Source organism: Poecile atricapillus, chromosome 3 (genome assembly GCF_030490865.1).
Source record: "Poecile atricapillus isolate bPoeAtr1 chromosome 3, bPoeAtr1.hap1, whole genome shotgun sequence".
NCBI classification, from domain to species: Eukaryota; Metazoa; Chordata; class Aves; order Passeriformes; family Paridae; genus Poecile; species Poecile atricapillus.
In genome coordinates, this window is record NC_081251.1 from 70,349,599 (window position 1) to 70,373,819 (window position 24,221).

At 37.0% G+C, this 24,221-nt stretch overlaps 1 protein-coding gene across 1 annotated transcript in view; it reads left to right on the plus strand.

The window, feature by feature from the left end:
- Window positions 1-23,134, plus strand: part of LYST (lysosomal trafficking regulator) — a 77,342-nt gene extending 54,208 nt beyond the window's left edge. The window contains exons 32-53 of the mRNA XM_058835394.1: window positions 1,274-1,450; window positions 1,922-1,998; window positions 2,923-3,111; window positions 3,843-3,988; window positions 4,077-4,173; window positions 4,828-4,889; window positions 5,242-5,297; window positions 6,297-6,449; window positions 6,787-7,031; window positions 7,721-7,787; window positions 8,691-8,847; window positions 9,242-9,382; window positions 9,786-10,003; window positions 11,336-11,566; window positions 12,224-12,413; window positions 13,293-13,429; window positions 14,135-14,233; window positions 17,694-17,833; window positions 18,135-18,232; window positions 19,230-19,386; window positions 19,597-19,668; window positions 21,028-23,134. Of these exons, the coding sequence (XP_058691377.1) occupies window positions 1,274-1,450; window positions 1,922-1,998; window positions 2,923-3,111; window positions 3,843-3,988; window positions 4,077-4,173; window positions 4,828-4,889; window positions 5,242-5,297; window positions 6,297-6,449; window positions 6,787-7,031; window positions 7,721-7,787; window positions 8,691-8,847; window positions 9,242-9,382; window positions 9,786-10,003; window positions 11,336-11,566; window positions 12,224-12,413; window positions 13,293-13,429; window positions 14,135-14,233; window positions 17,694-17,833; window positions 18,135-18,232; window positions 19,230-19,386; window positions 19,597-19,668; window positions 21,028-21,166 (3,048 nt within the window). The 3' untranslated portion in view covers window positions 21,167-23,134. The remainder of the gene's footprint in view (window positions 1-1,273; window positions 1,451-1,921; window positions 1,999-2,922; window positions 3,112-3,842; window positions 3,989-4,076; window positions 4,174-4,827; window positions 4,890-5,241; window positions 5,298-6,296; window positions 6,450-6,786; window positions 7,032-7,720; window positions 7,788-8,690; window positions 8,848-9,241; window positions 9,383-9,785; window positions 10,004-11,335; window positions 11,567-12,223; window positions 12,414-13,292; window positions 13,430-14,134; window positions 14,234-17,693; window positions 17,834-18,134; window positions 18,233-19,229; window positions 19,387-19,596; window positions 19,669-21,027) is intronic.
- The last annotated feature ends 1,087 nt before the right edge of the window (window positions 23,135-24,221 follow it).

A 24,221-nucleotide genomic window follows, 5' to 3' on the forward strand; every position in this document is an offset into this window, starting at 1 on the left:
TTGAGATAAGTTTTTAAAACCTGTTTTCAATTTTTTGTCTACATTTTGCAATTATTTAGAACTGTATGTGGCTAGTTGTTCACTCCTATTTTAGTATGACAATTGTCAAGCAAAACACCTGTGTGTACCTCTGCAATTGCTATACTATCCTGAGGACAGATAGCTTTAAGTCTGGGTATGTTGATGCCATTCTGCATCAAGCATATCCTCTGTCAGTGCAGAGACAAAAGGTGATACTAGTCTTACCATGAAGGATTTTACTGAGGAAGCTGGGAATTAAAGTACTCTAAAAAAGCAAATTAAGGAAGGAATTAACCTTATTATGGAGCTCTTAACTGTAGATTTCCTGAAGCTTGTAAGAATTGATTGCAACTAGATTTTAAGAAGCAGTCAATCATAAGCCAAAGCAGTACACTCTCTCTTCTTACTTCACTTTTATTAGTTCTTAAAGGGAGATTGTGTATTCCATGTTCTTGAGTTAAAAAGTTGAAAATGTTCTCCCTGATTTTCTGAGTTTGTCAGAAGAAAGCTTCTAATTGTACTATGTTAGTGCAAGCTTAAGAGCAATCATGTCTTAGAGTCACAGGAAGAAATTAGATAGGAATGCTGCTGTTTGAGATCTTCAGGAATTGCAAGAATGAAGTAAAAGACGTGCCACAGTTTGAGTTGCTGTATACTAGGGAGAGAAAGTATTTATTGGATTAGATTATATAATATATATATTATATAGAAATATATAGTATATATTTCTGATCATGTATACGTTATTAAAATAAATGAGTTTTATCAGGTAGAAAAGAGCTGATATACTAGCAGTGACTTCTGTGTGGGAGTGTAATTTTAAGTGTATTTATGGCTTATGTCTGCTTAACTCCATTATCTGTCAGCTCTAATTTCATTAATCAAATGAGGTAGTATTCTTGGCAGGCAAAATTAGAAGTCTCTGGCACATATTTCCTGAAGTATAAATAAGGCTTCAGGAGATGAGTACTGGGGGACTCCATTTTCTTGCAAGCCGTTTGACAAGTCACAAGATGCTGGGGCAGAGTTTATCATGTGAGGATAAAATTCAGCATGCTTTTCTAATTTTATATAAGTTTACGTTTAACCATTAAAGCTGTCTTTTTCTTTAAATTAGAGAATAATTAGAAGAAATCTGCACAGTCTGACTAGAAAAGGGTATAAAAGTGGAGAGGGAAATATTGCTCAGTGTTGTGGAAATGAGTGTGACCATACATTTGTATTCTCCTCTTTCCTTCTTTTCATCTTCTAGCATGGGCCTAAATTAGTGCTCTATTTGTATGAGTTAATGCACAATCACGGTGATGGAATGACCAAAGAACAACAAAGAGCAGCAAGAGACTTAATGAATACATTGAGGAGTTGTGGCTATAAATGCATTCCCCTGAGCCCACGACCAAAGCCAGATTTAATAAAAGCTTTGAAAGAGGTTTGTGAATAAAAACTTTGCTTTAAAAACTGGGTGTATTTGAGACAATTGTTTTACATGGGGTCAGGGTTTAACTGCAGATTGTGGTGTTCTTTGGCACATGGCTTATGCTTTTGGGAATCTCTTTGGGTTCTCAATATTTCTGTCACATACGCTCAGCTCTTCACAGCAAGCTCACAAGCTTCTCACTTAAACATATTTAATCCAGAGGAAGATGGGAGTTCATAATAAACTACTAGTATCTTATTTTCAAGAAAATAATTTTCAATTTCTTGCAAAGAGAATAATTACATATAAATATAATAAAAATGACAGTAACTGAAATGAAGCCTTGCTGGTTTAAAATGCTGTGGAGATCTCAGTTTAACAATTTTGTCCCTCTTCCTTTTTAAAACTGGTATATCCTGTAGCCTCCCCTTCCTTATTTTCATCTATCTGGAAAAGAAAGTAATGTGTAAAACTTCCATTCAGGATCAGAAGAAATATGAGATGGAAGAAGGTGTAAACAAAGCTGCTTGGGAGAAGACGATGGCTAATAATCGGCAGAGGCAAGTGCCTTAGAGGGGCTGTGAGAACTTAAAGAAATGTTCCCTGTTCAGCAGTTCCCATTGCGAAGTTGCCTGTGTGGTTATTATGGATGGGGTTTTTTACAAATTAACACCATCACTAGTTTTCAGGATTTTAAGTACACTGTTATATTATAGGCATATGCATTTTGGTAGGTTGCATAATAAATGTCATTGTGTGAACCTCAATAGTGAATTGCTTTTTGCACGTTTGGCATTTCACCCTTAATTTTATGACTGTTGCATCTGTCCAATCACCTCTCCTGTTGCTGTGGTCTGTGCAATTAAATGTTCCTGCAACTAACCCTGATTTTCAACAAATGAAATATTGTATTCAATGTACAATTTGAGTATTTTTGTGAACTATGTAGACTACTGCTCCTTGGCGTAATTGTAAATTTCAGTACATTGTGGTAGTTTGAGTTTTCCATTAATTTCAATTTCAGGCTTTGCCATAAAAATCAGATTTGAGATGCACACACAATGTGCTTTTAAGTAGGCAAGTGCAGTAGCTGTAAAGGGCAGATTAGTCATGTCCATGGCAGACAAGTGTTAAGACTTTCTTATGTTGAATGACTTAGGAGATTTAATCAGTAGTAAATTAGTGTCCATACTCCAGATTTTTATTGTAACGAGTATACATGAATTAGTCAAGCACGTTAATGCATAGCCATTGATCTTCTGACTGGCTTGTCTTGTCTTTGGCCAAAAGTAATAGGTTTTTTGATGACTAAGAAGCAGAAGGTACTCATGAATCTCATTATGTAGGCTAAGTTGCTCCACTTTTGCTGTAACTGGAACTCTACATACCTACTGCTAAACTGATTGTATTTTATGAGGCGTTTTGGTGTCTTTCCTTTTTCAGTGTGTTTATTTGGCATTTTAAAACACAGCTCCTCTCCTCAGTCTCTTTCAGCGTCTAGATACAAAATCTAAAGACATTTCTAAAATAGCTGGAGACATCACACAAGCTGTGTCGCTGTCACAAGGAATGGAGAGGAAGAAAGTAATCCAGCATATCAGGGGGATGTATAAGGCAGAGCTAAGTGCCAGCAGACATTGGCAGGAACTTGTTCAGCAGCTTACCCATGATCGGTGAGTTCTCTCATCTCAGTGAAAAAGTGAGAGAGACTTGATGCCTGACACGTGCTTCTTGCTCTAATTAGAGGGATACGAAACGGAGATATTAAAATAAGAATTCCTCTTGCTAACCATCTGATAGTTACACTTGTGAAAGACTTGATTAGATTTTTTTTTTTTACCCTATCTTTTAGGGTCAGTAGCCAAGTAGTATTTCCATCCCATTTAGACATTTTTTTTTCATCATAAACATTTTGCTGTGCCTAATACAATGAAGGATGTCCTGAAGTTTTCATATTTTGCACAACATAGATGGAGTAGAAAAAGTATTTTTGGGGTAATGTTACTCACATTAGTATCTATGTACTCTGTTCACTAAATAGTGTAAAACAGAGGATGTTAATGTTAATAAGAAATCAATCTATGGTATTTTCACCACTGCAGAACTAGTATTATGTCATGTTTGCAGCAGCAGAGTTTTCAAAATAGTGTTCGATGCATTGTATTGCTGTTTTCATTAGACTGAGTAACTTCAAGAACAGTCTTAGAGTAGCAGCTCGTGAAAAGTCATTTGGTGGAATAGGTCATGGAAATAAACTACAGAATTCAGTCTTTTAATATTTTTTCAGAAAAAATTCCCCAGCGTACTTCTCTGCAACTTGTCTTTCTACTAGTTAAAGAACTGAATTAATAAGCGTATATACTGCCTCAGCTGCCATACTCCTAACATATATTTTTTTTATCAGAGCACTCTGGTATGACCCAGTCTATTACCCAACTTCTTGGCAACTGGATCCAACAGAGGGCCCAAACAGAGAGAGGCGCCGCTTGCAGAGGTGCTACCTAACTATTCCAAACAAATACCTTCTCCCAGACAGGCAAAAACAGGAAGGTAATTAAAACATCTTCAATGCTGAATGTAGCATAATGTCTGAATTGTAATGACTGTTACTACCTTACTATTTGTGATATCTTTATAGGTGTGATAAAAACTCCATTGTCTTATTTATTTGAGGACAAAACACATTCTTCTCACTCCTCTACTGTAAAGGACAAAGCTGCAAGTGAACATATAAGGTAAATGTTGGATAACACTTGCTTCCCTTTCCTGTCTTCCTAATCAAATTAAACAGTTGTCTAAAAACAATTTTTTTGTCTTAAAAACATTTTTTAAAAAATCAAGTGGGAAAGGAGACTGGTGTCAAAAATAGTAGGCATTTTGCTTTACTCAAAAGTAAAAGACTAGAGCTACCAAATACCATCTGGTGTGCTGTGGATAGGACTTGTGGGATAACCTGGTGAGATCTCTTATTTTCACTTAGTAGCACTGCCTGTCCTAGATATCTAAGATCTGGTGGGTCTTTCCATCAGAGTTCAAAAGCAAATTGTCTTTCAGTCCTCTGCTTTTATCACTGCATTACTCAACTCCGCAGTTGTGTAAATTTTCCACCTGTTACAGGCACTAATGCAGCCTAAAATAACTGCAGAGAACATGGAAAGAAATAAGTGCAAATACACTCATAAGCACATCTAAAAAGTTGAGGTTCTATTTTCTTTCCCTCTTTGGGATATGAACCATTAGTCATGTTGTTGGACAGTTTTTCTTCAGTTGTAACCTTGGAGGGTGTTTGGTTTAGGTTGGTTTTAGGTCTCCTGAAAGGTACATAAATCCATAAGGACAGGACAGGCGTTTCCCTAATCCATAAGCATTTCCACTTCGAAATATTTCAGAGTTAATCGAAGATGTGTAAGTGTAGCACCTTCTAGAGAGACTGCTGGTGAACTATTGCTAGGTAAGTAGATTTTTCAGTCTTGATAAATATATTTTGGTTGTTAGAGTCTGCTGTATATATAAACCTGGCTAATTTTTTAGAAGTAAATGAGTTGTTGCCTGACTCTGTGGATTACATACTTTGATATATAAATTTTGCCTTTCTTCTCTACTGTTTTCATGAATGCTGTTTGAACTGCCAGTAAGTTTTAAGACCACTTGCTAAAAGATGTGGGATGATAAATGTATTTCTGTGAAGTACTGTCTTGCCCCTGGTGCTATTCTTAGCATTATTAACTCCTGAATACTGTTTATAAAACCCAAAGATGCATTGTGCAATATCATGTACCTTTTCATAACTATTTTTGCTGTAGGAAAATGTGGCATGTATTTTGTTGAAGATAATGCTTCAGACACAATTGAAAATTCGGTAAGTGTTAGAACATATTGTCCAGCTTTAATTTTACCAAACTGTGGCTGTGAGTAGCTTGCTTCTCCAACAAATTCAGTGGCGGTAGTACTAGAGATCTCTGGATAAAGCTAGCCAAACTAATTAGTTTGGTTTGTGTTGCTTCTGTTGACCCTGGCTATGGAATTTTTGGTGATAGAAGAAAACAAAGATGTGGGCCTGATTCTGGGAGGGAATGAGGAACGGGTGATGTGAGAGGCTTCTGCACCTTGCAGTCCATTGCTTTGAGTTTATCAGCAAAGTGCACAGAGTTTGCTTTGGTCTACACCTGAGAACATGCCTCAGTGGAAGCTGGGGCACTATGAAGTGCAGAAAGTCACAGGTGTATGAATTGTGCTCCACAGCATCTCATTCTTGAATTTTACATTATATATGTTCTAGCTCCTTCCTTTTCTTGTACAAGAGGATTGTTTCATGAAAGAAAAGGGAGCTGACCTAATCCTTCTGATGTACAAAGACTTGAATATGTAAATTGTTCATACATCCAACAGACACGTAAAAGTAATCAAGATACGGATTGTATTACTGAAAGCTTTAAACTGCTTTTATAGAGCTCTTCCTTGCATGTACTGAACAGGCAGTTCCTGTGGTTTAAGATGCTAGCAGCTGCTCTGTCCTTCACAGGGCTGTCAGAGCTGGGATTCACAACAAAGCTTTGCTTGCTCTGACTGGCTGTCCAATATTTTTAGCTTAAGAGCCATGGAAAAGGTGGCATTGCTTGCTAGTGCTGGGTAAGGAACTGGAGCAGCTGAGGAGCATGTGTCATGTTCTACCCACTGCCTTGAGGAGAGTGGAGGATGGGGAAAGCAGCTAAAGAAATTCACATCATATTAAGACATAGCATTAAAATTAAGTTTTGCCTTATGATATGCTGTATTGTTATAAACTGGCTGCATTGAAGGGTTTCTTGTCTGGAAAATCCACTGTTTAAAATTACTTTCTAAATTGCAAATTCTACAGAGTTTTCATGGAGAAACAGAACCAGCATCGTTTTCTTGGACCTATGAGGAAATCAAGGAAGTTCATAAGCGCTGGTGGCAGTTAAGAGACAATGCTGTGGAAATCTTTCTAACCAATGGCAGAACTTTGCTCTTGGCTTTTGATAATACAAAGGTACTGTGGCACCAATGCAGAGTAATACACCATAAATCATTTTGCTGTGTCTTTATAACGTGTATATTCAGGCATTAGGTTTTTAAGGAGACCTGTTAGCATGGACTAATTAAATTCTGCCTAATACCTTCGAAAGAACTTGGCTCAGCTGGGCTTCTGGATGATCATAGGCATGTTGTAAAACACATATCCAATATCTTAAGACATTAAAAAATCTTAGTGGTACTAGACATTCTATTACAGCAGATATCTGGAAATATACAAAATGAGAGAAACTTACTCTTGGTAGTTTTAAACTTTTAAATTGTATGACTAAATCTATGGTGTTTTCTTCTAGGTCCGTGATGATGTGTACCACAACATCTTGACTAACAATTTGCCTAACCTTTTGGAATATGGAAACATTACTGCTTTGACCCACCTGTGGTGCACAGGACAGATTACTAACTTTGAATATCTGACTCATTTAAACAAACATGCCGGTCGTTCCTTCAATGATCTCATGCAATATCCAGTATTTCCTTTTATACTTTCTGACTACACCAATGAAACGCTGGACCTAAATGATCCTTCGGTATATAGGTAATATGAAATGCTTTAAACTTTTTTTTCCATATAGTTCAACTGATCATCCTATATAGCTTTTTAGCTTTATTGTACTAAACTGCACACACACACAAATGGAGCTATACAGGGACAAGCCTCATCTCTAATTGAGCTTTTACAGTAAGTGGCTGCTTTGCCTGGGATATTGGAATAAAACAGGTGTGTAGATTCAAATGCAATGTGTTGGACCTACACTGACTTAATAGGCTATGGATAATTCACAGAATTATATAGAAGCTGTATGTTTAAATTCATGTGATTACAGACTTCCAGGCCAATTAGAAACAATTAAATAGAAAAGGAAATAATATCATAAATTACTCGGCCAGTTACAAGATAAGTCTTCACTTGAATGGATTTGAGTGAATTGTCCCACCCCAATAAATTTCTGTTACGGTCATTTAACATTTGTGTGTACTAAGTCTTTACCTTTATAGGATGCCTCTGATTTGACTGAGGAGCTTGGCAATTGCTTGCGTGTTACTGTGCTGTAGATCTGAGTTTGCCTTTAGCACTAACAGAAACTTGTTTTTTTTATTTTCTGAATTTTTTTGAAAAGTCTTAAGTTTTCCTTGTCCTTTTCATTATATTAAAGGTGTTATTCTTAATGATGTGAATCAATTTGTAATAAAAATTACAACACATCAGTACTGCTTTTGTTGCAGAAATCTGGTCAAACCAATAGCTGTGCAGTCTAAAGAAAAAGAGGATCGTTATGTGGATACTTACAAGGTAATTTGGATAGTTTTTTCTTCTTGCCTTTTTCCCCAGTATAAATGACATAGTGGCTTTAGTTTTTATAACATATTTTTACTGGTGAAGAAGAAACCACAAATACAGTATTTCATGGCTACAGAACTCTTATTTCCAGTATATTTTCCAGGACACATTTTCTAGGAACTGTTTTATAACATGTTTGGAACTTGTGTTTTTTCCTATACCTGAAATCACAAATCAATTTAGCCCATCCATGTGGTACTGTTGAGGAATTTAAATGGGTTCCACCATATATGGGAATGTGCATACATTAAAGATCATAAGATTCCCTAAAGATCAGGAAGACCATTTACTGCTGTTTAGTTGACATTACTTCGGTGGAATTTGTAGCTATTTGTTCTTTTTGATAACAGAAAGTCTGTTTTCTCTCAAGTACTCTGTTATTTTAACATGCCCTACTATGATAATGGAGCTTTTTAATTTTTTTTTCCCCTTCAAAATGTTTTAAAGGCTGTAGGAAACACCACCATACTGGAGAATTAAAGCATCTGCAGCTGGACTTTCAAACTTGTCTGTGTCACCATGGTCTACTGTACTGTTTGCAAATACTGTTTTTTCCATGACTCTGCTTTGTTAGAAAACAAGATGGGGGAGTGGAGAAAAGCAAGAGTAATAAATCATGGAAAATAGGTCGTTTAAATTGGCTAAAGACTTCTATACCTAACTGGATTGTAAAAGTGATTGTGTGTCTTTAGACATTTAAAAGTGTATTTGATTCCAGATCACTTTTGAATGCATGTTTCTGAAAAGTTTGAGAGTTTATTCCTAAAGAATTTAGGCAAGCTCTTATTTTTGTTGTTGGAATGCATCTAAGGAGATTTTTGATTTTTTTTTCTTTACTCTCTCCTATTTTTCTAGTATTTAGAAGAAGAGTACCGTAAAGGAGCACGAGAGGATGATCCAATGCCCCCTGTGCAACCATATCACTATGGATCTCATTATTCTAACAGTGGAACTGTACTTCATTTCCTAGTTAGGCTGCCACCTTTTACTAAAATGTTTTTAGCTTATCAAGGTAAGGTTGCATTTGCTTGTCCTTGCCTTTTACATCTGGGCCTTGTTCCAATAACCCGGGAATGCTGTATGTTACCCTATTTAGCGTAGGTTTTCCAATTCCAGATAGCTGAACCTGGTTAAATTAAATCTGGTATGCTTTAACAGTAGATCCATTCTTGAAATTATCAAGCTAGACCATAAAGCTGGTCATCTGATATTTGTACTTTAGTTTCTGGAGCATAAAAAGCTGACCTCTGTTTGACTTGCAGTCCATGTGTAACACATAGCAATTGAGATAAGAGAATTCTAAATGTTCTCAGCTAACTAGAGAGCAGTTAACTACATGAAGTTGCAGATGTGCAACTGTTAGTGTCCATCATCAATGTAACAATTGAGTTTGGATTTCTTTACAGATCAAAGTTTTGACATCCCAGACAGAACTTTTCACTCTACCAATACAACCTGGCGCCTCTCTTCGTATGAATCAATGACTGACGTAAAGGAGCTTATACCAGAATTTTTCTACCTTCCCGACTTTCTAGTTAACAGAGAAGGTATACTAAGAGGACAACAGAGCTATATACCCAAAAGAGTTGTATGATTGAACTTATGGGTTGAAACTGAGAACATTTATATCCCTTGGCTGAATATGCTGAGTAGTAGATGTATGGGAAAAATCTGGCACGAATTTGTGGGATATGGTAAAAAAGCTATTACATAGGAGTTAAGCTAAGTTTTTCCCTAATTTTGTCAGCAGGGCAAAGGAGTTTGCAGTTTTCTCATTTTCCCATTTGAATGAGTATGTACAGCTGAATGTGTTTTGGAGGGACTTGTTAGTGATGCTGCTTTGTTGATTGTTAATCACTGTGCATAACCGTTGAGTTTTGTAGAACCCTGTAGACATTTTTGGAGTTATTGTCAACTAAAATGTTGGAATATTCACTCTACTGTTTCTAGGTTTTGATTTTGGAGTGCGTCAAAATGGTGACAGAGTTAACCATGTCAATCTTCCACCCTGGGCCCGTAATGATCCTCGTCTGTTCATCTTGATTCATCGTCAGGCTTTGGAGTCTGATCATGTTTCCCAGACAATCTGTCATTGGATTGACTTGGTGTTTGGTTATAAGCAAAAAGGCAAGGCCTCTGTTCAGGCTATTAATGTCTTTCATCCTGCAGTAAGTATTTGTTAAACAGTGTGTTTGTTCATTGTCCTTGGTAACTTAATGGGGGAGAGTTTGATTTTACTTACTTGAAAAACATCAAGCATGAAACAAGATCCCTTGCTCATGAAGTGTTGACGAATAAGAAAAGGCTTTAACTATTTCAATGTTGAACTATAAGATCCCAGGGGGTATTGTGAGACTTAGTGAATTTTTGTTCCTCTTTCTTGCCTTGAGCTAGCTGTGGGGGGATGATCAGGTCTGGGGTTTAGACCTTGTGGATAGTTGTTTGCAATGCCTTACAGCAGTCTGTTGTAACTGTATGTATCTGCTTCTACCTAATTCAAAAGCTTTTAATTTAGGCAGGTGCTGCTGCAGTTTTTGATAGGATTAAAATAGTTCTGTGTGTCCTGAGCTCATGGTGTTTTCCTTCATACACATCCTGTGTTCTGTCCCTCTAATGAGTACTTTTCTCTACAGTAAATTTGATTTCAAATAAGTCTTCATTTAATGTAAAGAATTCCAGAGTTTTACAGCTTAATTGCCATATGGATATCTTGAATTGTGTTCTTTAGCTTCAATCCTTAGTATCACAAGGTTTGCTCAGCAGGAAGCCCTGGTTTTAAGTGCATTCAAATGTTTCATATTTTTTAGTGTTTGTTTTATGGATAGAAAAGCTAATAAAATGGCAGTGATGGCTTTTTCAAGTAGCCATCCAAATATTTCCCTTTCTTTTATTCTTTTTTGTGCTGCAGTATTGATTTAGTAACTTGAGCTTCAAATATTAAGTTTGCATGTTAATAATTTTTTAACGTGAAAAGTCAAGGCCTTTGGTGTGTCTGAGGAAAAGTGTGTGGTGCACAATTGAAGAAGCATGAAAAAGACAAATAGAAGGAAATAATTTCCACTCTCTTGAAGTATGAGGTTTCTTTCTTTTTCCCTACCCCAAAAGAGAGTTTTAATATGCTCATTAAAAAGAGGTAAAGAAAATAAACTTTTCCAACTCTTTCCAATTCTTTTATCATCAGCAACCCTTCCAGTTTTGCATAGATTGGTAAAAGTCTCAAAGAAAACCTCTTGGACAGAAATTAGTCATAGCACATATGTAGGAGCAGTTCACGTGATAATCCTTAAAGTGGTGTTTATTCCAGTAAAGAGGAGGTGACAAGGTTACTGCTCTCTGTGGCTCTTTAGTCAGCACAGTCCTTGTGGGATGGCTTCTGATCCACACCTTAAGCAAACAACTGAATAGTCTGCCTCAGAGTTTGTGTGTGTGTTGCAAAATCTTTCCCAAAGACAAACCTGACAAGCTTATTCTTGCCCCTCCCCTTTCTTTTTTGCCTCTAGACCTATTTTGGGATGGATGTTTCTGCTGTTGAAGATCCTGTTCAGAGAAGAGCCCTTGAAACAATGATAAAAACATACGGGCAAACACCTCGCCAGCTGTTTCATGCAGCACATGTTAGTAGACCTGGATCCAGGCTTATCATGGAAGGAGAACTTCCTGCTGCCATGGGATTGCTAGTGCAGTTTGCTTTCAGAGAAACCAGAGAACACACTAAAGAAATCATTTATCCAGTATGTAATTTTCAATTGCAAGATGGTTTAATTAATATCTGTGTGCTGCAATTGTTGTACCCTGCACCTTTGGTTTAGAATTGTCTTCCTAAAAGTGCTACTTCCTATATTGTACTGTAAAGAAAATACACAAAATTAGTAAGTGATAGTGAAAATTACTTTCATGCATTTGTGGTTTTTTTGTGTAAACTAAGATCTGAGTTTACCTTGGCTTTGGCAAATAGGTGTTGGACAGCATTTCAGTTAACCAGTTTTATACTTTCAGTGATGAATTGTGGAATCTGTGCAGATCTATTGCAGGCAAACACATAGTGTGCTTTCTTCCATCCTCAGCTTCTTCACTGCCTGTAGGACAGTTGGACTTTCTTCACTTCAGACACTTGTTTTACCTGAAGTTCAGTCAAAAACTGCATCCTTGGATGTAGAGATCTGTATTTTTCACTAAACTACCTGAACGAGAAGCTTGCTGCCTATACCTTTAAAGAAGGAATAGAACTACCTTAAAATTAACAGTTTAACTGATGGTACTAAAGACTTCAGCTGTCCTTACCATGTGATTGCTTACAGGAAACTGACATTAGTCATTCTCCATTACTAATGAAATTATGTTTTTCTGAAAATTCTATAATTTGAACCTTATCTGTGCTTGTTTTTTAGAGTCCATTACCATGGATAAAAGGCTTGAAGTGGGGAGAATACGTTGGCTCCCCAAGTGCTCCAGATCCTGTTGTCTGCTTTAGCCAACCACATGGAGAAAGGTTTGGCTCTCTCCAAGCTTTACCAACTAAAGCTATCTGTGGTTTGTCCAGCAAGTTTTGCCTTTTGATGGTATATAGCAAGGAGCAAGGTATGAATCTGTGCTTAATCTCTATATGCACAATATATGTGAAATGAGCCATAAAAAAACTTAAATCTAATGCTATTATTGTTCTTCAGCAAACTTCTCAAGTTTAGTTGCTTTTGCCAGAGATTAAATTGTAACTCCATTAACAGCTTCCACATTGTGTGGCATTTTTACTGGAGGATGGATTTTACTTAAAATTTTCAATAGAGGCATTCTGTAATGGAGTTCATATTTTTCATTGAAGTGACTGAAGCATGAGAATGTAACTTTAGAACTTGCCAGCAGATTGGGTCCAAGAACTGAAGAAGAGATGAAAAATCTCATGTGGCAACAGAAAAGAAAACTTAATAAATGGAATTTAGAGGCAGATAATGAGAAACGTTAACAGCAAAAAAGCAGCGGAGAAGAATCTTCTGCTTTCAGTTAAACTTCTTGGAGGGATTCTTATTGAGAATGTACAAACAAGTTCTACAATCTTTTGTTTTCCTGGTGGCATATACTAGTGCAGACCTTCTAAAAATAAATCACAGTGGAATCTGTAAAAGCAACTAACACTCTGCTTGAAGTTACAAGCACTCATTTCTCTAGGTGGGAAGTATTGTCTATCTCTTTTTCCTGTTGTCAAAATCATCAAAAGATGCAACTCTTCTTCAAAAAAGTGTTGTCCAGATCACAAATTGTCTTTGGAGACGATGGAATGTTGATTTGGTCTCTGAAAACTGTTTGTTTATAATAACGCTACAGACAATACCTTATTTTGAAACTTTGGGGGGGTTATATTTTAGCTTGTGATAAAACATGAAGCTGAGACTTTTGTTGTTGACTATTAAAGTGATTGAATCTTGCTGTGCATGTGACAAAATCCTATGTGCCTTCCTTCAGGGGTGAGGAGCATGCACAGCACGGACATTCAGTGGTCAGCGATCCTGAGCTGGGGATACTCCGATAACATCTTACGACTGAAAAGCAAACAAAGTGAACCTCCAGTGAATTTTATACAGAGCTCACAGCTCCATCAGGTAAAACAAAATCAGTCTCTTGCTCTTCAATTTAATATTGGTAGTTTAAGTGATGGCTTGACTTGGCAGCGGTGTATTCTTGCTTTTTTTGGAGATGAGCATCCAATCATAACTCCTTTTAATCTTTTTGATTTCCTTTGAAATGTGTTCCTCATGGCTTCACTGTTGTATCTTGCTCCTTGTTGTTTTCCTGTGCTAGATAAAGGTTCCTTTTGAATTAATTTGATGGCTTTTCCTTCCTATAGAATATTGCTCTGAAATTAAAAAAGCTTAAGTTCTGTCAAGAAAAATCAATACAGAAAAATATAGATTAGAAGAAAAATTCAACTATAGTTTAGGATCTATTTGAAAAAAAGATTGTCTGAAAGGCAGTTAGGGAAAGCTGCACAATCCAGTGACCGGTAAGATCCTGCCAAAAAGATTTTGGTGGGTGATGTTAAGTCTGTACTAGTTCACTGCTCTTTAGCTGTCAATTCCGGGCTACATAAAACTCCCTCCTTATTCTGTTTCTGACATAGTAACAAATACAACCTAGAGCAGTTATATTTTATCTCTTGTATTTCTTTAGTTTGGGTGTTTTACATGGTTTTTCATAGGACAACTAATAAAGAATCAGTTTGACCAAATGCTGTGGCATAATGAAAGCAGCAGTTAGAATAGTTTTTCTGTTCTAATTTTTTCCTGGTTTTGTTTTGTCTTTTCAAGGTAACAAGTTGTGCTTGGGTGCCAGACAGTTGTCAGCTGTTCACAGGTAGTAAATCTGGTGTCATCACAGCATATATGAACAGATTCACCAGCAATACGGTAAGTTACATTGGATAGAACTTAAAATAAAGGATTTAGAGCATTCAGTATTACAGTCTTTTTTTTTTTAAACAGGAAAAATAAGAAAAAGCCATATTCTGGATAAGTGCTAAAAGAATCACATGAGTTTTTAGTATTTATTTTTGAAGGCTCCTCTGACATCTCAGCATGTTTGTTTGCATGTTTTTCTTAAGCTGCTGTTTACATACAGCTAGCCTTTAGTCAGCCCTCATTGCCTGAGTGCACAGCATGTAGTGCTCTGACTGTGCTCAGGGCAGGGCTTGGAACTGAAGCTCTCTGGCATAGTGAAGCTCCCTGTATTAAGGATTAACTCCTTCTGTGAAGGAGACAGAGCCTTTCAGTGCTTTAACTGAGGCTGTGGAATGCAATTCCCCAAAGTAAACAATAGTTTAAGTGCAGAAGGCACTTAAACTACAGAGAGCCAGGATGAATTCTCAGACAGTATACATTAACCACCAAACCTCTTCACTTTGTCATATTCTCCAAGGGGAAATGTTGCAAGTAGGGAAGGGAGAAAGTAACTTGGATTACTTAATCTGTTAGTGGAAAATACTGAGAGTAGTAGAAAGTCCCTTGATACTCTTTGCTAATAAATGTGGTATAAATAGAAAAAATAGAAAGCATAAATAGAACTCCAAATTTAAAATCTGATTCTGACTGAGTTTTGAAGCTTCCATCTGAATCTTCTATACTTTCTTTAGCAGTAACTTCATAGTTTTAACAAAGAATAGGCAACTTTCCTAACAGCTCATTTTAGGTGTGTCTACATTATTACCCATAGCAGCAACTGAACTAAACTGATTTCCTAGATGTAGTTTGATACAGGTATTGGCAAACATATTTGGTGTTGTACTCCTTGATGCTCTTGAATCCCTACATTAGCATGAGCTAGAGAGAACCTTGGAATGATCTGCTATGCCTACCCAGTTTTCTGTTTTCAGCAGTGGCAAACAGCAGATGCTTAGGCTAGGAAGAACCTAAACACAGTGATTTTTAAAATTTTCCCCTTGGCTTTCTTCCAGTTTCTGGTGATCTGCCACTCATACTTCCAAAAGCTCAGCAGCACCTTGAGTATAGAAAATGAAGTAGAGCTTCAAGCCTGCAAGCTTTAGTTGGATCATAAGTTAGGTACCTTAACTGCTCCCCAGAATAGTGAACTTGTAAAACCTGTACTGAGACTTGGATTCCAGTTGTTTTTTTTTTAATAGAAATTAAATATACTTGCCTTCTACAAAGCTGAAAAGAAACTCTAGTTAAGTGGGGTTATGGTTCTTGAGTTCCTTCTGTTTCCTAGAAAAAAGTGATTTTTTTTCATCTGTGCAGATGATGTTCTTTGAGACCATCTTTGCTGAATTTCTCAGCACTGACAGTTTTACGTGCCCCAGGCAGAGGGACATTGTGTCAATTTTGTAGCTCCTGTTGTTGAGTCAGTTACCCAAATCAGGGCTGCAGGGAATGCAAATGTGCTTCCTGACATCTCCTCTGTATCCATCTTGTCAGCTGATCAGTGATAAAGTGAACAGTTGGTAATGCAGTGCTTGAAACATGAATATTTTGCCCTGTTTCACATTTGTATAAATGCAGTGCATGGGCATGAAGTAGATATTAATGTTGTTAATTGTGTATGGGCACTCAAAGGCATACTATGAGAATTTAAAAATGGCTCCATGTTGTGCTTCAGGTGCTCTGTTTATCCTTGCCTTATGATGGTGAAAACCCCATGAAGTACTGCTTTGATACTGTGATCTATGCTGACAATAAGTCACATCTGCATGAGCCCCTCAGCCACAGGTGTCTGGTTGTACACATTATTTCAGCCTTCACTTGCTGATTGTTAGAGGTGTCTTGCAAACAGAGAGTGCACTTAAAGGACCTGTTTGGGTAATACTGGGAAGTGATCATTTCAATTCCCTACTTGAGGTAGGCAGGAAGAGCTGCTGTTTAAAGGTAGATATGTATATGTGTGTTTTCCCACATCTTGCTACCATTTTAGGGGTTCTCACCTAAAAACGGGGGAAGTAAGAAGGGGAAAATGTTTTAGGCATGAAAAATACCTATTTCATGACTTACTGAACTTAATATAACATAATACAGTTGGTGTTAGAATTCCAGGTTGTCTCATTGCAATATTGATTCTTATCACTATAAGAATCAATAAACCACTGCTATTAGTATGGTAGAGAAGCTGCTAAAGCTGGGTGCTGCTCTCAGTTCAAGTGTCAAAATGCAGATCAAGAAGAAACACTTCAAAGGAAGTGGGAGGACCACAGTAAAAAGGTTATCGGAATCAGTTCTTAAAAAAACACAAGTCTTTTTGGTTGCTGTTGCAGAAAACTTTGGTGTAATTTTTTTCTCTTAACTAAGAAAGGGTTAAAGAAGGATTTTTATATGTGAGGTGTCTCTGAGAATGACACCTGGGTACTTTCATAAATGTCTTACATGGATGAGATGCTCAGTAGAAAGAGCAAACTAGCAGTTCTTACTGTTGTCAGACTGTGCATTGCCTTTTACTATATTACATAGATTAGATTGTCCCTTTTTGTGCAAAGATGTAAATTTTCTACAACCCATGACTTGAGCATATGTATACTTTTATCTTGTCTGTTAGAACTTTCTAGGTTTTTTTGTAGACCTGCTATAGGTAGGCATCCTGTACCAGCATAAAAACTGCAGATAATGTGCTCTGACATGGTTGAGGAAACAAGCAGAAAACTGTTCTCTTCCTTTACAAAGATTATTCTAATCTCTGTACAGCAGGTTGTCTTTAAGTAAAGCATTAGCATTCTGATTAAGCAGCTCCTTCAACTTAGCCAGTTTTCTGGAAGTCTGAATAATTTCAAATTATATAACTTGAATACAGTGTGTTGTTTGGTGTTAAATTTTGCTGCTTTAATTTTTACCTAGCAATTTCCGTATTTAAACTAGACTTCCTGCATGTTTTTCCAGCTTGGTGTCATTGAAGAACTTGGCACTAAGCTGAGGAATTTCTAGTAATTTGCTGTACAGAGTGACAGCTTCTGAGCTGGGTTTTCCTTTTATGTTTCCAAATGCTTCCACTAGATGCTAAAATATTGAGAACTGTCATTTCACTGTTGTATGGAAAAAGCAGTCCTGCAGAAAACAAATCAGCCAAGTTCAAGCTGTGTAACTGAGACAGAACTAGATAGTTTTTCATTCCAGTTCATCGGATCACATCAATATGTTTGCTGAGGCTAAAGCACTGGAAGCAAAAAGTTGAGCATCAATGATAGCTGTGTCTTATCACCTTATAATGTGTCAATATAATAAAGCATGAATATAGTTGCCAAAATGATGATGTTATTAAAAGCAGTGGGGAACCATTCTTTGAAATCCAAGACTTAAACTAGGCTTATCCTTTTTAGAAAAAGAGACGTGAATTTTCTATTTCATGACAGTTTGTTATCTTGCTGTTTTTCAGCCTTCAGAGATAGAAATGGAGTCGCAAGTCCATCTGTATGGACACACAGCAGAAATAACAAGCTTGTTTGTGTGCAAACCATACAGTATAATGATAAGTGTCAGCAAAGATGGAACCTGCATAATATGGGATTTGAACAGGTACAAGTATATATGTAACTCTTCCCCACAGCTTTCTTATAAATACAGGTTTTCCCACTCTTGAGGTAACTTTTTCCCTTTGAAGTTAGTTTAATTTGTTCAGTGTATATCTTATTGTGAAATCAAATCCTTACTGTTTTTTCTCATTAAAAAGTGCTAAGATTTTATTGTGAATATAAAAAAATACCATAACTATTGCAAAATGTTGAGTGAAATTAATGTAACTCTTTAATATTTTCCTCAAAAGACCTTTTCTTCATTTGATTCTGAAATTTAGGCTCATTCCCTTTGTTTTCTTCAGGCTGTGCTATGTCCAGAGTCTGGCTGGACACAAGAGTCCTGTGACTGCAGTGTCAGCTAGTGAAACCACTGGTGATATTGCAACAGTTTGTGATTCAGGTATATTTGTCAGTCAAGAAAGCTGTTTTGACTTGCAGACCAAATAAATCATGAGACTTATAACTAAATTAGTTACTGAGTGTGTATGAATCATCTGAGGATGCATTCAGTCATACAGGAACAACATTTTGCTTTTTTTTTGCATAGTAACGTGCAAATTTCTCCAGAAGTGATTAGGCAGGTGTTTAAATCTGATGTAGGGATATGAAGACCAACACCTTGGTCTCTTTATAAAAAGACTTTAAATTCCAAAGATGCCTGGGAGACTCAAATTTTGTGACGTTGGGTGCTATCATTTTAACAGAGATTTGTTGTCAAAGGTACAATTATTCAGGGGTTACCTGAATGTATCATGTATTACAGAGCACAGGCAAGGGGTGTTAAAGGACAAGGGGACATTTTTCTGGCAGGTTCAGAAAACTAATATTTAGATTTTTTAAGTCCGTTTCTATAGCTTACAAAATAATTTTTGTCCTGCAAAACATTGTCTTCTTTAATTTGTAAGGGACATTACATTTCCTTTTAAGACAATTCCTTTCAAGACAAAAGCAGTAATTGGGTTGTTAGTTTATTAATAGAATCAAATAACACCAGATAACCAGATAAGAGAACTATGCTTGCTATTTTTTAAGTATTTTGCTGAAAATGCAAGCTAAGGTATGAGAACCAACTGCTTAGATAGCTAGTATGAATTCCATCTTAGTGCCTTCCCCATTAGTGCATGAAAACTGGTCATTAAAAGTAAATTCACATAATGCTTTGTAAGTAAAATGTTCCAGAAATAGGATGTGATGGCTTCTAAATTACTGCAGTGACTTGGAGGTTTGCGTGCTTCCTGTCTCAGAGAGAGAGAAGTAATTGCAGACATCACTCAGTCATTTAAACCTTATGAAGTCTCAAGAAATTGAATTCTTTACCACGGAATATTTAAATATTATCGACTTAACTGTGGTCTAGATTTATTTTTTTAATACTCCCATGCTATGTTCTGTTGCAGTTGGAGGAGGCAGTGATTTGAGACTTTGGACAGTTAATGGTGATCTTGTTGGACACGTGCACTGCAGGGAAAGTATTTGCTCTGTTGCTTTCTCTAACCAGCCTGAAGGTGTGTCTGTCAATGTGATTGCAGGGGGCCTTGAAAATGGAGTTGTAAGGTAAGCATTTGAAATGTTTATTTATTAAAATGCTCTATCACTTAGGCTCACAGTTTGAGAGCATGTAGCCAAACATCATGCTGGTATTTGGCTTTAAAGAAGGTGGACAAGCTGTTACTCAGCTCCCAGTCGTAGCAGTTGCTAAATAGATTGTTTATCACTGAAGTATTTGTAAAAGCAAGTGTGAAGAAAAATGGCTCTTTCTTTCAGACTGTGGAGTACGTGGGATTTGAAGCCAGTACGAGAAATAACATTTTCGAAGTCAGCCAAACCTATTGTAAGGTAAAAAGATCTTAAGTATACAATGAATTATATTTTTCTCTTTAGGGGAAAAAAAACCAAACCAACAAACAAAACCACAACAAAATAGTCTTGAGTGTTGACCAGGAAAAAAGGAGGTAAACACCCATGTCTAAAAGGAGCAATGCAAACCCACTAATTATTCATGAAAGCAAAGTGAGCACAAATGTACTGTACTTGTAATGACAGTAATAACCAGCTTCTGCTGCTGGCAGATGGAAATTAGCAGGATTCCCTTCAAAACTGAACAATAGCTATCCTCTTTTTAATTTTTAAATTTATTATTTTTCCTCAGAATCTGTGTTAAAATTCAATAATCTTAACTATGCCAGACTCAAATAGACAGAGTGTTTCTTCCTCATAATTAAATGAAAATACTGCCTTTTCTGTTTTTTCTGGTGGTAGAGGGAAATGTTGGAGAAGGAGTCAAACTCAGAGTAGCCTGGAAACTACCATTTTGGAGTGCCTGTGTAGTTAGTTTCCTCTGAGTCCCCTTGACTTAGATGAGCAGAATTCTCGTGCTAAATTTTCAGAACGTGGTGAAAGGATTGAGTCTTTGATATCCCCAGTGGTACAGTAGTCTGCACAAAGGTCTTAGAGTTATGCCAAAATTTTATCTTAATATTAGCAGAGTAACAAATTACTCTGAAAATTTTTGTTTTGACTGTTGGCAAAGTACCATTTAAAATCCAAACTACTATTTTATCTTAGAAATTAAAAAGATTGTCTGATAGCAGTTATTGTCCTTGTTACCTCCTTTAAGTGGCATATTTCACAAAGCTTCTTGATAACGATTTAGTAGCTATTGAATAATTTAAAGTTTCCTGCTTAAATGTGACAGTAAATGGATGCTGACCTTCATGCTCTCTAACATTACCCATGGCATGACTGTGAAGGGATTTACTAGCCCTGTTACAGCTCAGGAAATGCCCATCTGAACAAAAGTCCTGTGCTGTGTCGTGAAATCTGATGGATTTAGTTTCTGCCTTTGTCAGCAAAGCAAGTTCAGAGGGCACAGAGCTCTGTTGCAGAAAATCCTTCCTTTCAAAAACAGAAGGGAAGAGTGTAGGATTTTGCTACTAATCCTGCCCTTTGCCCTGTGACACTGCAAAGAAATGAGTGTTAAACTGCAGGGGATGTTGAAGTGCTGGCCAAAGCTACAGTTCAGCCCACAAATGGGTAAGCAGGTATATGCGAACTTAGCATATACTGCTGTGTTAACGTAGGCACTGGGCCTCCCCTGACAGCTCATCTTTGTTGGCTGAACTCTCGTGGGCTTTTAATGTCTTCTAGCATTATGAATAGCCGCATTTGGTATAAATATAAATCCTTCTTTTGCAGCCTTACGTTTTCCTGTGATGGCCATCACTTGTTCACGGCTAACAGTGACGGGAATGTCATTGCCTGGTGCCGCAAGGACCAGCAGCGCTTGAAGCTGCCCATGTTCTACTCCTTCCTCAGCAGCTACGCAGCTGGGTGACGGCAGGGCCTGCTGCTAACTCACGTCTCTGATGCACTTTAATCCAAATAGGTTATAGGAACTCTTATTTAACTGGACTTTGAAGTACTTCGAATGTCCCTAGAATGACCGAACAGGTGGGGTTTGTTTTTAAAGAGCAGCCTAAGGTGGTTGTAAGATTGCATATGTGCATGCACAAACTTGAAGCATATCCAGGTCAGCAGGAAGCTCTGGTCATGTTATCCAATGCCAGCAAAGTGACTAAGAAATGCTCAATGCTGCAATATAAAACACCAACAGTATTTTTTTAAATCACTTCTTGTGCAGAAGTATTTAAAAAAATTTATTATGCTTATTCCCCCTCTTAGTATGTAAAATATCAGCAGCATCAAATTCTGTAAATATCTATTCAAATGTCAGCATATGTATATCTGATTAGTTGAGCGTGATATGGTTAGCTGTGGGATAAGCAATCCAAAACTTAAAAATCAACAACCATTTAAAATTGCTTTTTTTGAGAAGCAAGAACTTAGTAGGTGCTTTTTGCACCGTCTTATGGTATCATAATGCTAAAAATCAAATTTCTGCTATCTTTATATTTGTAATTTTTGCCATCTTCTCTGTTAGTGGAATAGTCTTTGCGACAGACAACAATAAAATGTTTGTCTTAGTGATGGATAGACACCTCATGGCATCGTGAAACAATGATTAGATCACAGTGCAGTGTGAATTCCCTAATTTTATTTGTGATAGTTGGCTCTCGCAGTTCTGTGGCAAAACATCTATTATGTACATGCACAGCTTATCTTCCAGAGCTCTAAAAAGAGGTGTTAAAGAAGGCACAGATGTGCTCCTGTTCCAGTGTCATTGAGGTTCAATACACTGTAAAATGTTTGAATCTAACTGCTTGAATAATCAATGTTCATAAGCATCAGATGATCCAGAAAGGTTCACACAGATACACTGTGCAAATCTCTTGTGTGTTCCTGGGTGCTATTTTATGAGGGGGAAAAAATAAGCCTCTGTCATGAACGGCTTAACAAATTTGACATCTTAGGCCACATGAAAAATTAGTATTTCAGTTGATGGATTTGAAGACCTCTAAATCTGGCACCATGACTGAGTGCCTACTAGTCATGCGAATGGTAAAGCAAGAATGCTACGCAAGTCTGATGTAGTTACATTTTCCTTTTAAATTGCTTTGCTTTTTTATCACTGGCATGTCCTGCTATTGCCATTCAAACTGCTGTATCTTCTCATGTTTAAGGCTCATCTGCTTTCAGAACACTTTACATTAAATTGTCAGGTTATGACGAAGGTGACACACACACAGTCTTTACGCTTCTTTTGAAAATTCCAGATAGTCTTCAGAAATTCTTGAGACTTCCTGGTTGAAGAACTTTTCAAACTAGAAAAACTTAAGAAAAATGTTCTCATAGTTCAAGACACAAAGGCTCATCGTTGGTTCAATTAAGCAAGTGGTTGCACACTGTATGGATTGAGTTTTAAACTGCATATTATTGTAGCAGCATTGTATGGGATGGCTGTAGTCATATTTTTCTCTGTCTAAATGTTAATGTAAGGTCCACATACAGACTGAAAAGCTTCCTGGCTCATGTTAATGTGATGTGCTTTGTTTAAGAGAAAAAGACAAACATTGTGGTTTTGGGGTGCTTTTGTGCTCCCTGTTTTGGGGTGTTGCTCACAAAGGCTTATTTTTTTATAAAGTAGAATTCCACTTGTTACAAACCAATATGCAAAACTGCTGGCCTTGTAAAGAGTGCAATATTATATATTTTTATGTAAAAGTAAAAATGATTTTTTGAAGCAAGGAATATTTATTCAGCTTAATATTCTGGAACTATTAAAATAACATTGCAATAGTGTCTGTGCATGATGTACTTAAATTTCCTGTAAATGTCACATTCCACACTGTATTTGTATATACGCTGTCACATTGTTGGGTAATAAACAGATCTTTGTATCAAACCATTTTGAGATGATTAGAAACATGTTTTTGGCTTAGTTGCAACTTTCTTCTTTTAGGGAATCTTTCACACCTTGCTCCTGATCAGTTTCTGCTGATTCCCTTGTCCTTCATATTTTAAAAATCATGGAGTGGAAAAATTCTGTTTATGGACTACATCTTGTGTCTGTCTAACTGAAGGTGGGGGGAGTGTGAGATGGGAAGTGGGAAACTAGGCATACCACTTTGCACATGTGTGCACATGTCCTTCCTTCCCCTAGGATGCATGACTAGAATTTGGATTAAATGATGGCTTTCAAAGCGGAGACGTTCCCCTTCCTTCCATCTGCCTTCTCACTGAAAACCTGTCTGAGCTGCAAAGGCAGAAAAGCAACTTCTCTCTGGATTCTCAGAAAGAGGGGTGGAAATTGGTAGACTGGGATCTCGGGGAGGCATCTGACAGTATGTGAGGCTCTTTCTGTTGGAAGCCAGGGTTTGGGAGAGGTTCATGGGGAAAGGCCTGTCTATCTGATTGCAGGATTCTGTGTTAAATCCAGACCCTGATGTTCTGATAGTGGAGAGACATGGAGAAAAAGGAAAGGGGAGGCAATAGCTGGACATTCACTTCTAGTGTGTTCCAACTCGTTACTGAAAGGGAGTTCTGATCTTGCATTTAGAGATCCACTGCTTAGACGAACCCATGACAATGAACAGAAGGAAAAAAAAAAGAAAAAAGCCTGAACTGAATTAAGCAAAAATATTGTAATAATTGTAAAAGCTAACCATGGAGTGGTGGGGGAAATAGGACCTGGCTTACTACTAACAAATATTTAGTTTACCTTTTAATTTCTTCATGACTTCTTTTGATTAAAACTGTCTTGGGTTTTTTTCCTTCTTGCATCTGAAAATGGAAGTCACTTCCTTATGCTGCTACTCTATTACAAAAGCAATCAAACAATTACTATTTAAAAGCTCTGCTTACCTTGAAAAATATCCACTGGAATATTTAAGCCTCTGTACATACAGATACCTTTTTTTACTTTGTTGCTGTATTAAGTTACAAACGAGTGACAAGTGACTGCTGTTTAGAGATTTATTTGCCATTGCTGC